Source organism: Notothenia coriiceps, unplaced genomic scaffold (genome assembly GCF_000735185.1).
Source record: "Notothenia coriiceps isolate Sejong01 unplaced genomic scaffold, NC01 NC01_scaffold00033386, whole genome shotgun sequence".
Classification (NCBI taxonomy): domain Eukaryota; kingdom Metazoa; phylum Chordata; class Actinopteri; order Perciformes; family Nototheniidae; genus Notothenia; species Notothenia coriiceps.
This window is the reverse complement of record NW_011366087.1, coordinates 52,468-63,604: the sequence shown is the minus strand read 5'-3', so window position 1 is coordinate 63,604 and position 11,137 is coordinate 52,468. Positions and strand designations below refer to the sequence as shown.

At 37.8% G+C, this 11,137-nt stretch overlaps 2 protein-coding genes across 2 annotated transcripts in view; one reads left to right on the top strand and one right to left on the bottom strand.

Moving 5' to 3' along the window:
- Positions 1–1,420: 1,420 nt before the first annotated feature.
- On the top strand, positions 1,421–3,352 carry LOC104961484 (homeobox protein SEBOX). The gene is made up of 3 exons (XM_010789781.1): positions 1,421–1,523; positions 1,864–2,069; positions 2,693–3,352. Exons 1-3 carry the CDS (start codon positions 1,421–1,423, stop codon positions 3,350–3,352), a joined length of 969 nt encoding a protein of 322 aa, XP_010788083.1.
- Positions 3,353–8,899: 5,547 nt separating this feature from the next.
- The window catches only part of vma12 (vacuolar ATPase assembly factor VMA12), a 9,892-nt gene continuing 7,654 nt past the window's right edge, over positions 8,900–11,137 (bottom strand). The window contains exon 6 of the mRNA XM_010789778.1: positions 8,900–10,316. Coding sequence (XP_010788080.1) covers positions 10,221–10,316 — 96 coding nt within the window. The 3' untranslated portion in view covers positions 8,900–10,220. The remainder of the gene's footprint in view (positions 10,317–11,137) is intronic.

Genomic DNA, 11,137 nt, shown 5'->3' with positions numbered 1-11,137 from the left:
CAATTTGCGTTGATCAGTGGCCTATGCAACAGAGAGATTTTATTTTTCATCAGGATATTGGAAGAATAGGAGGGATTGAGGTCAATCACTGGCACTTTTTTATTTTATTTTAAATGGTACAGTACACTTTATGTTGAACTATTTATTATGTTGTTGGTGCAACTGGCACTTTATGTTGAACTGTTTATTGTTTTGGCCAAGGTTATTGAGAGAGTTGGACTGAAATGTATTAGATTTTTTAAATCAACTGTTGGTAAATCAACAAAGTCTGTTATGGCCTCTGAAGCAACAGAGAGATGTTTTCTAATAGTCAGGGTTTCCAATGTTCTGAATGTACTTGAAAGTATTGTGTTTTACTTAAAAAACAAAGTGTTATAGTTTACAGAAGGTCTACCTACCTATAGGCTACCTGAATCTCTGAAATGTACTATATTCCTAAATATGCTATTGCTACACTTTATGGCAAAAATTCCACTTCTCTGTTGGTCTTGGTTAAGTACCACCTTGAAAAAAATAACGATGTTTTGTTGCTTAAGCTTATGTATTCAGTCATTATTCAATGGTATACTAAAATCCATGTGAAAAAAATTGCTTCTCACTGTTCTCAGGTCAAATATTTATATGTGATTAAAAATGCGATTAATTTAGATTAATGAATTACAAAGCCTCTAATTAATTAGATTAATTTTTTTAATCGAGTCCCGGCCCTAATATTAATAAAATAATATAGTATTTGTATTATTTAATTGATTATGATTAAGATTATTATTAGTAGAAGTAGTTTATTTGAATTAATTATATTAAAAACTGCTCTGGAGATGTTGTCATTTCTCTGCAAAAGTGAGTTACAGGAACTGTACCCAAATCTCTGAATTGCCCTCCACATTGCAGTAACTCTTCTTGTTTCATCTCACAATGTCGATTGGGGCCCCAAGTTGGCCAGGGACGGCCCTGTGTGTGTTGTTCAACCAACAGAAGACCACAACGTGATTTTTCAAAAATATTTTTTTTCATAACTTGTGAACATGTAGTATAACCAAGAGGAGAGCAATACTATGTGTGGAGTGATTTTACTCTATCAGGGGGAATTATTTAGCCATTTCCACAAAACATCTTATGTTGATAATCATTACGTTGTAGCTCATTGTCTAATTTACAGTTGTTGAGAGTTTGTTTGGGTTTAAAATCATTTCGTTTTTTGGTTCGAATCCATCAATATATTTTTAACTTAACCGAAATGTATCCTCAAAACTCAAGAAATAATGCAATGCGGCATGACAACGTTTCGCTCGGTTCTCTCAAATTGGGTCAGAGGTGAACAACACCTGATGCTGGGTGTGGGTGCTGGGTGGTGGGTGTCCGATCTGATGGCTATAAGAGTCGGTCCCTCCTCCTCCCCTGTCAGCACTCTGTACTAAGGATGTCTCTGTTCATGGATTCAGACGTGTCTTCACTCAGGCAGAACCAGTGCAAAGACGTAATGGAATTTAAGACGTTATATGGAGAACCGGAACAATGTAAAGGTTAGTACAATTATCATTTACATCATCTCCTAAACAAATTAGTTGTCATCTTCTATTGACAGTAATATATTTCAGTTGAGTGACCACACCAGATGTAAATGAATCCTTGAATAAGATAAGGGAGCAAACGATGGAACTCTTTCAAATTAAATAATTCCTTTTGAAAAGAAATGTGGATCAATATGATATCGTTTAAAGGAAAAAGAGGGCTTCTAAAAATACATCAAAATGTAATAGCATTTTTTTATTTTCTCCCACTTATTCTTTTTTATTTTATTTTATAAACGCATATTTTTCTATTATTTTATTTAAAATAAATTCCCTTTTGCCTTTCTCTCAGACCGCCGCAGTGAGCGCGCGCTATCCTCCCCGGAGCCGGAGCGAACCGCGGGGCCGATGGAGGGCCAGAGGAAGAGGAAGAGGACCATCTTTAGCCGGGCCCAGCTCACCGAGCTGGAGCAAGCCTTCGCTGTGACTCCGTACCCGGACATCACCCTGCGGGAGAGGCTGGCTGCACACACACACCTTCCCGAGAGCAAGATACAGGTGAGTGTGTGTCTGCGGCTCAGCTCTGAAACTCCCCCAAAACAGAAAACTATATTTAGAAAAACAATTGCTGACTGTATTGTCAGGGACAATTATTCGTTGTGCAGTTTTTAGAATTATGTATAGTCTATAATATAACTGAATTATAATTATTATGCATTAATGTTTTTAACCCTTCAATTATGCATCTGGTGAAGGAGAGGCTTATTTTATTTACTTTACATGCTGATGGGATATATCTTAACTTTTATTTTTGTATTTTATATCTGTCTTGTTCTCTGTTAGCTTGTTTTATTTTTACATTATTCTCTATTCTCTGATTTCTTTTTACATGTATTTAAATGTCATTTTCTGTGTTTCTGTTGCATTATATAAAGCTTTTACTACTACTACTACTACTACTACTACTACTACTACTACTACTAATAATAATAATAATAATAATAATAATAATAATAGTTAACCCTGTAAAATATACATTTGAATCTGGAAGGTAAGAAGAAATAGGGGAGTCAAAAGTACAATATTTTACCTGTTGTAGAATATAGTATAGTGCTTAACATTGAAATGCTCAAGGAAAATACAAGTCCTATGCACTCAATGTTAACCTTTTTTTTATCCAGGTGTGGTTCCAAAACAGAAGAGCTAGAAGTATCAAGACCGTTAGAATCCCCAAGTCCACCAAACCCCCCCTGGGAGGGAGAGGTGATCCCCCCACCTCCGCCTTCCTCGGCTCCTCATCCCTGGCAGACATATTCCGGCCCGAGCAGAGCCACTGTGAGGAGGTGCAGCAGATTTACTCTGACTGGATCCAGATCTACAGCAACCCTGTGTCATCACCGCCATCTTGCTCCTCCCTCCACCAGCACCAACCCTGCAAACCCTCGGATTCTCATGTCTGGGAGGATGAGCACCACCCGCGGCAGCACCTGGGACCAGCACTCCCCGCCTTCCTTCCTGGTTCTTTTCCCCCAGCCCGTCAGCCTCACCCCTCGGCCTCCGCCCGCTCCTACCAGGCCTTCAGGAACTTCAAACCCCAGACTATAGCTCCATCCCCTCACCAGGCCGTGTACGGAGGCGGCGCTGCAGGTGGAGCCCACACCTCCATAGATCAGGTGGTCCCTTCCCACCATCAGCCGGTGTACTGGGAGGTGACTCAGGGCCAAGGACACCACCACCCGCACCACAATCACCACCCACAAATGGGAGCTCAGACCTCCATGGGCTACATATCAGACTTAATCTACAACGCCGCCATCGTCACCAACTTCCTGGAGCACTGATCAATCCGGTTATCCGGATGTGGAGGAAATAGTAGTTTCAGTGTCATGTTGGGAACATCCCAACCAGTCTGGAAAAACAAGACTGATATTTGTTACAAATAATATTAGCAACTAGCAAAAAAGAAATAACCAGGAAATGTAGAGAGTAGAGAGTAGAGAATCTCCAACAACTTCGGACTGGAAAGCAATAGTTCAGGAAATTCATACGGAACAACTGACTTTCTCTCTGAGACATAACTCAAATGCGAAAATTATACTGAAAAATTGTAAATGCTATTTGAAACCCAACTGATGTCCTTATCACATACTCTCTGTGTTTGGAAGGCTTGCTTTACTTGGCCCTGTACTTGGGCTGAAAAGGTGGACCTTAATCTATGAATGGAGGGGTCACAGACCCAGGACATATAATTGAAAAGGTCAATCATGGACAGAGAGGACCCAAAGACTCTGATGGTGTGATGTACCCTGCCTTCATTAGCCTTATGTGTCTAAATATGTGTACACGTCAAAGAAGTATCTAAGTAGATAAATGTGTGTTCAAATGTATAGGTGTGTGCGTATGTAAATTGTTTTCTTTCATTCTACATGATAGTAAGCACTTCATGTTACCCATGATGACCCTGTCTACGTTCACACTGTTTGTCTGTTTTTTACAAAAATGAAAAAAAATAAAACAAAGTTTAAAGAACAAAGAAAGGGAAATAGTATTTCTGTCAGACTCCTTTTATTTCCTGTCTAACAGCTTCCTTCTATACGTCAGTCGTGTGTGTTACCAGATTGTTCCTTAAACACATTATGTGTTAGAATTGGACGGTTTTTTAGATATTTCTGGCTCAGTTTTCAAAGTTTTAACATGCTAAACCTTCAATGTAAATGGCCAAAATGGTTGCCATTATCTTACCTTTAGACACAAAATGGCTGTCATTATAACAGTCAACAGTCCCATGCTTCGATTACAGAAAGCTATAGCATTTGCACAGTCACTGAATTACAAGTAACACACTTTTAAAACGTTCTTCTTATTTGAACTTAATTCATTCAAATGACTGAACTACTTCTGCCTTGGAAGACAACATCTGAAATCCTCCTCCTGTAGCCTCGACATCATCCCGACAGGATTTTTTTTCAAAACTGTTTTTCATTGCTTGGCCTCAGATATACTACACATAGTAAACAAGTCTCTTCAATCAGGTGTATCTCCACAGGCCCTGAAAACTGCAATAATTAAACCGCTCCTAAAAAAGCATAACCTAGCCATAATGAATAACTACAGGCCAATATCAAACCTTCCATTTTTAAGCAAAGTGATTGAAAAAGCAGTTTTTCAACAGTTGAGTAATTTCATGTTTTTAACTGACGGTTTTGATGTGTTTCAGTCGGGCTTTCGAAAGCACTGAGACTTCTCTTGTTAAGGTCTTAAATGACATCCATTTGAACACAGACGGTGGCAGAATATCAGTGTTAGTATTATTAGATCTCAGCGCTGCCTTTGATACTGTTGACCACAACATATTGCTAGACCGTCTTGAAAACTGGGTGGGAGTTTCAGCAACAGCTCTAAACTGGTTTAGGTCTTACTTGAAGGACAGAACAAACTTTGTCTCAATAGGCAATTACAAATCAACCCTAATAAATGGCTGGCTTAAATTATTAAAAAGAGCGATCTAAGCTATCACATCTATGCAGACGACACCCAGATTTATTTTAAAATTACACCGGGAGACTGTTCTCCGATTAGAACACTGAGCAAGTGCATTGAGCACATCACTGACTGGATGACTCGGAACTTTCTCCAACTGAACAAACAAAAAACTGAGATCATTGTTTTTGGACCAAAGAAGGACCGACTAAAAGTAATCACAGAGCTTCAGTGGGCAGACTACAAAGTAACTCACAAAGCAGGAAATCTGGGTGTAGTGATGGACTCAGACCTGAATTTTAGCAGTCACATTACAACAGTTATTAGGTCTGCATACTACCACCTGAAGAATATATCAAGGATTAAAAAACTAATGTCGCAACAGTATTTAGAAAAACTTGACTCGACTACTGCAATAGTGTATTCACAGGGCTCACTAAAAAAATCTATCAGAAAGCTGCAGCTGATTCAGAAAGCTGCTGCTCGAGTCCTCACTGACACTAGAAAGGTGGATCACATCACTCCGGTTCTGAGATCATTACACTGGCTTCCAGTCTGCCAAAGAATTGATTTTAAAATACTACTGCTAGTTTTTAAATCACTAAATGGCTTAGGACTGAGGTATATAGACGACCTTCTCCATCACTATGAAGCATACAGGAGTCTCAGGTATTCTGGGTCGGGTCTGCTCTCTGTTCCGAGAATAACAACTAAACATGGAAAAGCAGCTTTTAGTTATTATGCCCCAACAATCTGGAAAAAACTGCCTAAATCATGCACGTCCGCTGAAACACTTCCTATTTTCAAATCCAGACTAAAAACGCATCTATTTGCCGCTGCTTTTAATTGAGCTGCTCATACTCACACTACAGTATGCCTTTTAGTCATGTATTCTGTACCTGCTGTGTTTATTTATTTATTTAATTTCATTATCTTTGCTTTTTATGCCTGTTTTTAAATGTCATTTAATAATGTATTTATGCTGTATTTGTTCTATGTCTTTTGTTGTTTGCTTTGCCTTGCCTTGCCTTTTCTGTGTAATTTTATTGTGTTGATCTTTTGTTTGATGGTATTGCTCAACCCTGGAAAATTGAAACTGCTTTTTAATTACATTTCAAGGGGAAACATTTTCTCAAGATTTAACACATGTTAAACGTTGTAAATTGAAAAAAGAAAGTGGTTATGTTTAGTAAAATATTATGTTTTGGGGTTAAAATAAGTATATTTGAATGTTATGTAACCCAATTTCCGTACATACTGTTCATTGAGTATATTACGCACAGTGGTATCCTGAGTTAAAGCCTTGGATAGAAAACATATTTGTGATAAGCCAAAAAAAAAAACGTTACCTGGAAGAAAATACATGTCATGTCAGGGAAATTACCACTGTAGTTTTATTGTTGGGAAAACAATTTTTAGGGGACCGGGCTGGCATGTATTCAGCCATTACAGTATTAATGTATCTATGGGATAAACTTGTGAAGGGGTGAAACATCAATGGTGTGGTCTCTCAAACAATACTAACGTTGGTCACTCAGCACAGAAATATTGTATTAGTTTTTTCTTGTATGAATAGATACAAAATTCCCAAATTAGACTCAATGTTATCCATTGATAACAATACCTTTTGTAATACTGATAGCATAACAGATAAATGTAATGAAAGCTTTCAAAAGTCATTTGTAGTCTATAATACTTTAAATACTGACATTTATTGAAATTGCACTTTTTCTAATTGCTATTTGTGTTCTCTGGAGGAAACCACAGTTGATGTTTTAATGAGAGCTGGATTCTGTTTGAGAGCAGTTTTATAAAAAATAATAATACACACACACATAGTGTTGTGATGCCCTAATAAATGTACTGTCTAATGTAATATCTTATTTCGTTTGCTGCAATGTGGAGTTGTGGAATTAAGAGTTTTGTGATCACAGTCTTGCAAATTGAAATTCTTTTTGTGAAAACGGAGCCAAAGGACACTGTAAGATATGTCTATAGTCATAAGCCTAGGACTTAGTTTCAGTATTTTTCTCGTCTCATTTTGATATTTTTTTTAATAAATGTAATGTTCTTGACATGGATTCTCCTCACAGATGCCTGCTCCTGTTTTCCTGCTGTAAGCCAACCATGGCATGTTTAATGCTGCGACCCCGCGAGTATTATCTTTCAAAACATCCTGATTAAAATGATTCCTTGTGCTAAGATACCATGACAGGAATAATTATTTTCTAAATCAAAATATATTTTTCTCATATCTCTCTGTAATGTAAGTATCGGGAGCATTAGATGGATGGAGGGGAACCAAATGAAAAATAAGAAATTAAAGCCGAAGCTCAGGGTCTATCAGCTTACAGGCTCTGTAATTCTGCCTGGATTTAAGTTTTGAAATATTACATGAGAGGTATAATACAGAGGCCAATATGACGGACAGCAGTGCACACTGTTTGTCTAGAGATCTCTGTATATCATAATCATCTTTAATACCAAATAATCTTTCAATAAACCTTTAATCCGGGTGTCAAATCTCAGATCTTCGGAAAATACTTTTTTTGTGTGTTCCAGATGTAGTGACATATTTTAATCTTTCCACTGATATAACAGGACTTGATCAGAGGAGGATGGGAAAGTTTACCAAAAAAATATGATTTCATACGGTGAGAATGGATCATAGAAATCAGATCGGATGTGTGGTAAGAAATAAGAGACATGGTGTTATTGTCCTGAGGATGCTAAGTCTTCTGTGTGTCTGCAGCACAGCAATCGTTTGTTTTTCAAGAATGGGATGGCTTTTTAAATCACTTCAAAACAGTAAGCACATATCAAAGACAAACATTAGCACATCTGTCAGGTGGAGTAAGATGATAAAATAATTCAAAAACAGTTTAGTAAATATTATTAGTAACTGATGCCACAGCTGGTGGATTATATGGAGGTCAAAACCAGTCAGAGTAAAAAAGAAAAGAAAAAAGAACTCAAGAGCTTTTGTACTCATCTCAGCTCTGTTGTACTGTGTCAATACTTTTTTGAAAAACTACTCTTTAGAATGTTAAAAATGAACAATAATGCTCATTTCATATTTAATAGGGATATTGGATACCAATTTGACTTGACCATATCAAAAACATAACATTTAAAAAAGCCAAGGTTTCAAATAAATCATTAAACACCATTAGTCTAATATACTGTCCAAATCAAACTCTCTTTCTGTTCTCAAATGTTTCAGACTTTTCACCATGGTGCAAAGAAAAAATCTGGCATAATTGATATTTTCTCTCTTTTTGAGATAAGTGTATTTTTATGAATGGTCCTCCTTGTTCAATAAAGACATACATACATTTGAATCAGGAGAGACTTCATTTTGTTTAAAGAACATTTATTGACACATGTCATATGATAAATGTGAAGTCTTTGGTGATTATACCCCGATCCTGAAATCGTATATCTAAAGGGGAAAAAGCAGTTTGAGCATATAGGGAACCCCCCGGGGTCTAGACACTGGTGATGATGATGAAGATCTGGATTTGATTTAATATAAAATGATGTATTATATTACATTATTGCCTCTGCATCGGATTATTATCGGAAAGGGTAATAACTTCATAATTAACTAGCCTACGTCTGAAAGCAGAAGTCTGGGGAAAATAATTGCAAGTCTCTTCGGTGAGAATGTCACAAAATGATTTAAAAAGAAAAGCCAAATTCTAAGAAAAAAGGCTTATTTTGAAGAAAACAGTCAAATTCTGATAAAAAAAAGTCAAAGTTTGAGATGCATTGTGGGACATGTAGTTTATGGGCAATGTGCTTCTGTAAGCGGCATGTAACCGTATAATAAACATATTATATTCTTTGCAAGCTCTTGTGGGGCCACACCAAGTGAAGTCGCGGGCCGGATTTGGCCCCCGAGCCTTGAGTTTGACACCCCTGGCTTAAAAGGACAGTTTACATCAAAAATAAAAATGTTCTTTGACCTGTAGTGCTATTTAATAGTCCATAGTTGATGTACGATGTAAAGTGTTGTAGATATCTGCCTTCTCTGTAATCAAATGGAACACGGTCACTAAGCTTGTTGCGTATGAAAAACTCAACAGGAATGACTTCTTCCAGAAATCATAACCAGGTTGCTCAAACTTTAATGTGAACTCGCTGAAGAGAGTAGATGCACAATTATTTTTGTGCAGTAATATGATAGAAACTAAAATGTGCTGCATTAAATTGCTGACAAAAAGGCCTGCCAATTATTTTAAGTAACTAGGTCATGAATTCAGGAAAGATACATTGAGTTTTTCAATTGTCATTTTAGCTTCAGAACAACAAGGCGAGGGCCTTCTGGTTCCAAGGCAGAATCTCCACGCTCAATAAACCAACACTTTGCAACTCACACAAAAACAATCTAAAGGATAAGAGTTTTTAAGATTAAGATCACTTTATTAATCCCCGAGGGAAATTCAGTTCTTTACTCTGTTTTTGTACACACATATGCCCATTGTAGTGACATGCACTGATTTAGAGGTGACAGAGCGAAGGGGTTGTTCGTTTTTTCGTCGCCCAGGAGAGGAACTGGCACCTCTGCAGCTAGCAGTCAAGACTATGTATTTTTGATCCGATCGGGACATGAAAGGCAACCCTTTGGTTCCCAAGCCAAGCCCTACAGATTGAGCAGCGGCCCCCGGCCTGCATTTTACCTGTCCTCGACCACAGGCCCACGGGGTGAACGCTGGAAGGCAACACTAACTGGTGGATTACCAATTGTAGGAATAAACTAGTTAATCCAGATGATTTTTTTACACACACAAATATGATTACATGATCTGAGAACAAAATTGAAAATGTACATTAAGTAAATAAACATTTATATTTAGGTTGTTGGATGAAGAACATTTAAAATGGAAGAAGAGCTGTAAATAAATATATTTAAATGTAATGAAAAGAAAGTCTGGTCAGGTGGTATGTAATGTCAGATAAAGCGACCAATATTAATTTTGAACCAATTAGCTTTCTTGGAATGTTGAAGCATCCATTTATTGCTTCTAGAAAATGTATTTTTAAATTCTCAGTAACTCTGACCTTGCACAAAAATCTCACATATTTTCCTGTCAAATAAAAAGAAAACAAGTCTGTAGGGTTTCCTAGGCAAAGTCAAATGTCTGTTCTGAATCAGTCGGCCTGTTGGGGCTGCCGACGTTCCGCTTTAAGTTCTGACACAGGTCCCTGGTTCTGTGTGCATAGCGGCTATGGTTCTCCTAGTTCCCCCTCCATGGTCCGGACCAGCACATACAGCTCAGCGAGCCCCACAACAGAGGCAGCGATCACAGCCGCTAATACTCGCTGGAAAACAAATACAAAGCCAAAGTTAACTTTAACCTTTTGGTGAATACAAACACATTCAAAGAAAAGAACACCAGATATTGTCCCCTAGTGGTGACCTATGTAGTAAATTGACTATAAAAGACTACAATTTCTACGGCTCCAGCCTTTGAGAGACACATACAGTGGGGCAAAAAAGTATTTAGTCAGCCACCAATTGTGCAAGTTCTCCCACTTAAAAAGATGAGAGGCCTGGAATGTTCATCCTAGGTATACCTCAACTATGAGAGACAAAATAAGAAAAAAAAAATCCAGAAAATCATATTGTCTGATTTTTAAAGACTTTATTTGCAAATTATGGTGGAAAATAAGTATTTGGTCAATGACAAAAGTTCATCTCAATACTTTGTTATATACCCTTTGTTGGCAATGACAGAGGTCAAACGTTTTCTGTAAGTCTTCACAAGGTTTTCACACACTGTTTCTGGTATTTTGGCCCATTCCTCCATGCAGATCTCCTCTAGAGCAGTGATGTTTTGGGGCTGTCGCTGGGCAACACAGACTTTCAACTCCCTCCAAAGATTTTCTATGGGGTTGAGATCTGGAGACTGGCTAGGCCACTCCAGGACCTTGAAATGCTTCTTACGAAGCCACTCCTTTGTTGCCCGGCGGTCGTGTCAAAACCAAAGACTCGTCGATTTGCGAGATCAATGTAGATCGATGCTGTGAAAAAGAACCACGCAAGCCACGTTACAACTCCTTCGCAGTATGTTGGACTGTTGTGCCTGTTATGATACGTTCCAAAACTTTCAGGGAGTGTGTAGAGGGGTTGTACACTTCAG

Bases quoted from the DNA above. Each gene is read 5' to 3' on its own strand.
- LOC104961484 (XM_010789781.1), top strand. From the start codon at position 1,421: ATGTCTCTGTTCATGGATTCAGACGTGTCTTCACTCAGGCAGAACCAG. The intron at 1,524-1,863 runs GTTAGTACAATT...CCTTTCTCTCAG, and splicing joins AGAACCGGAACAATGTAAAG to ACCGCCGCAGTGAGCGCGCG. The intron at 2,070-2,692 runs GTGAGTGTGTGT...TTTTTTATCCAG, and splicing joins TTCCCGAGAGCAAGATACAG to GTGTGGTTCCAAAACAGAAG.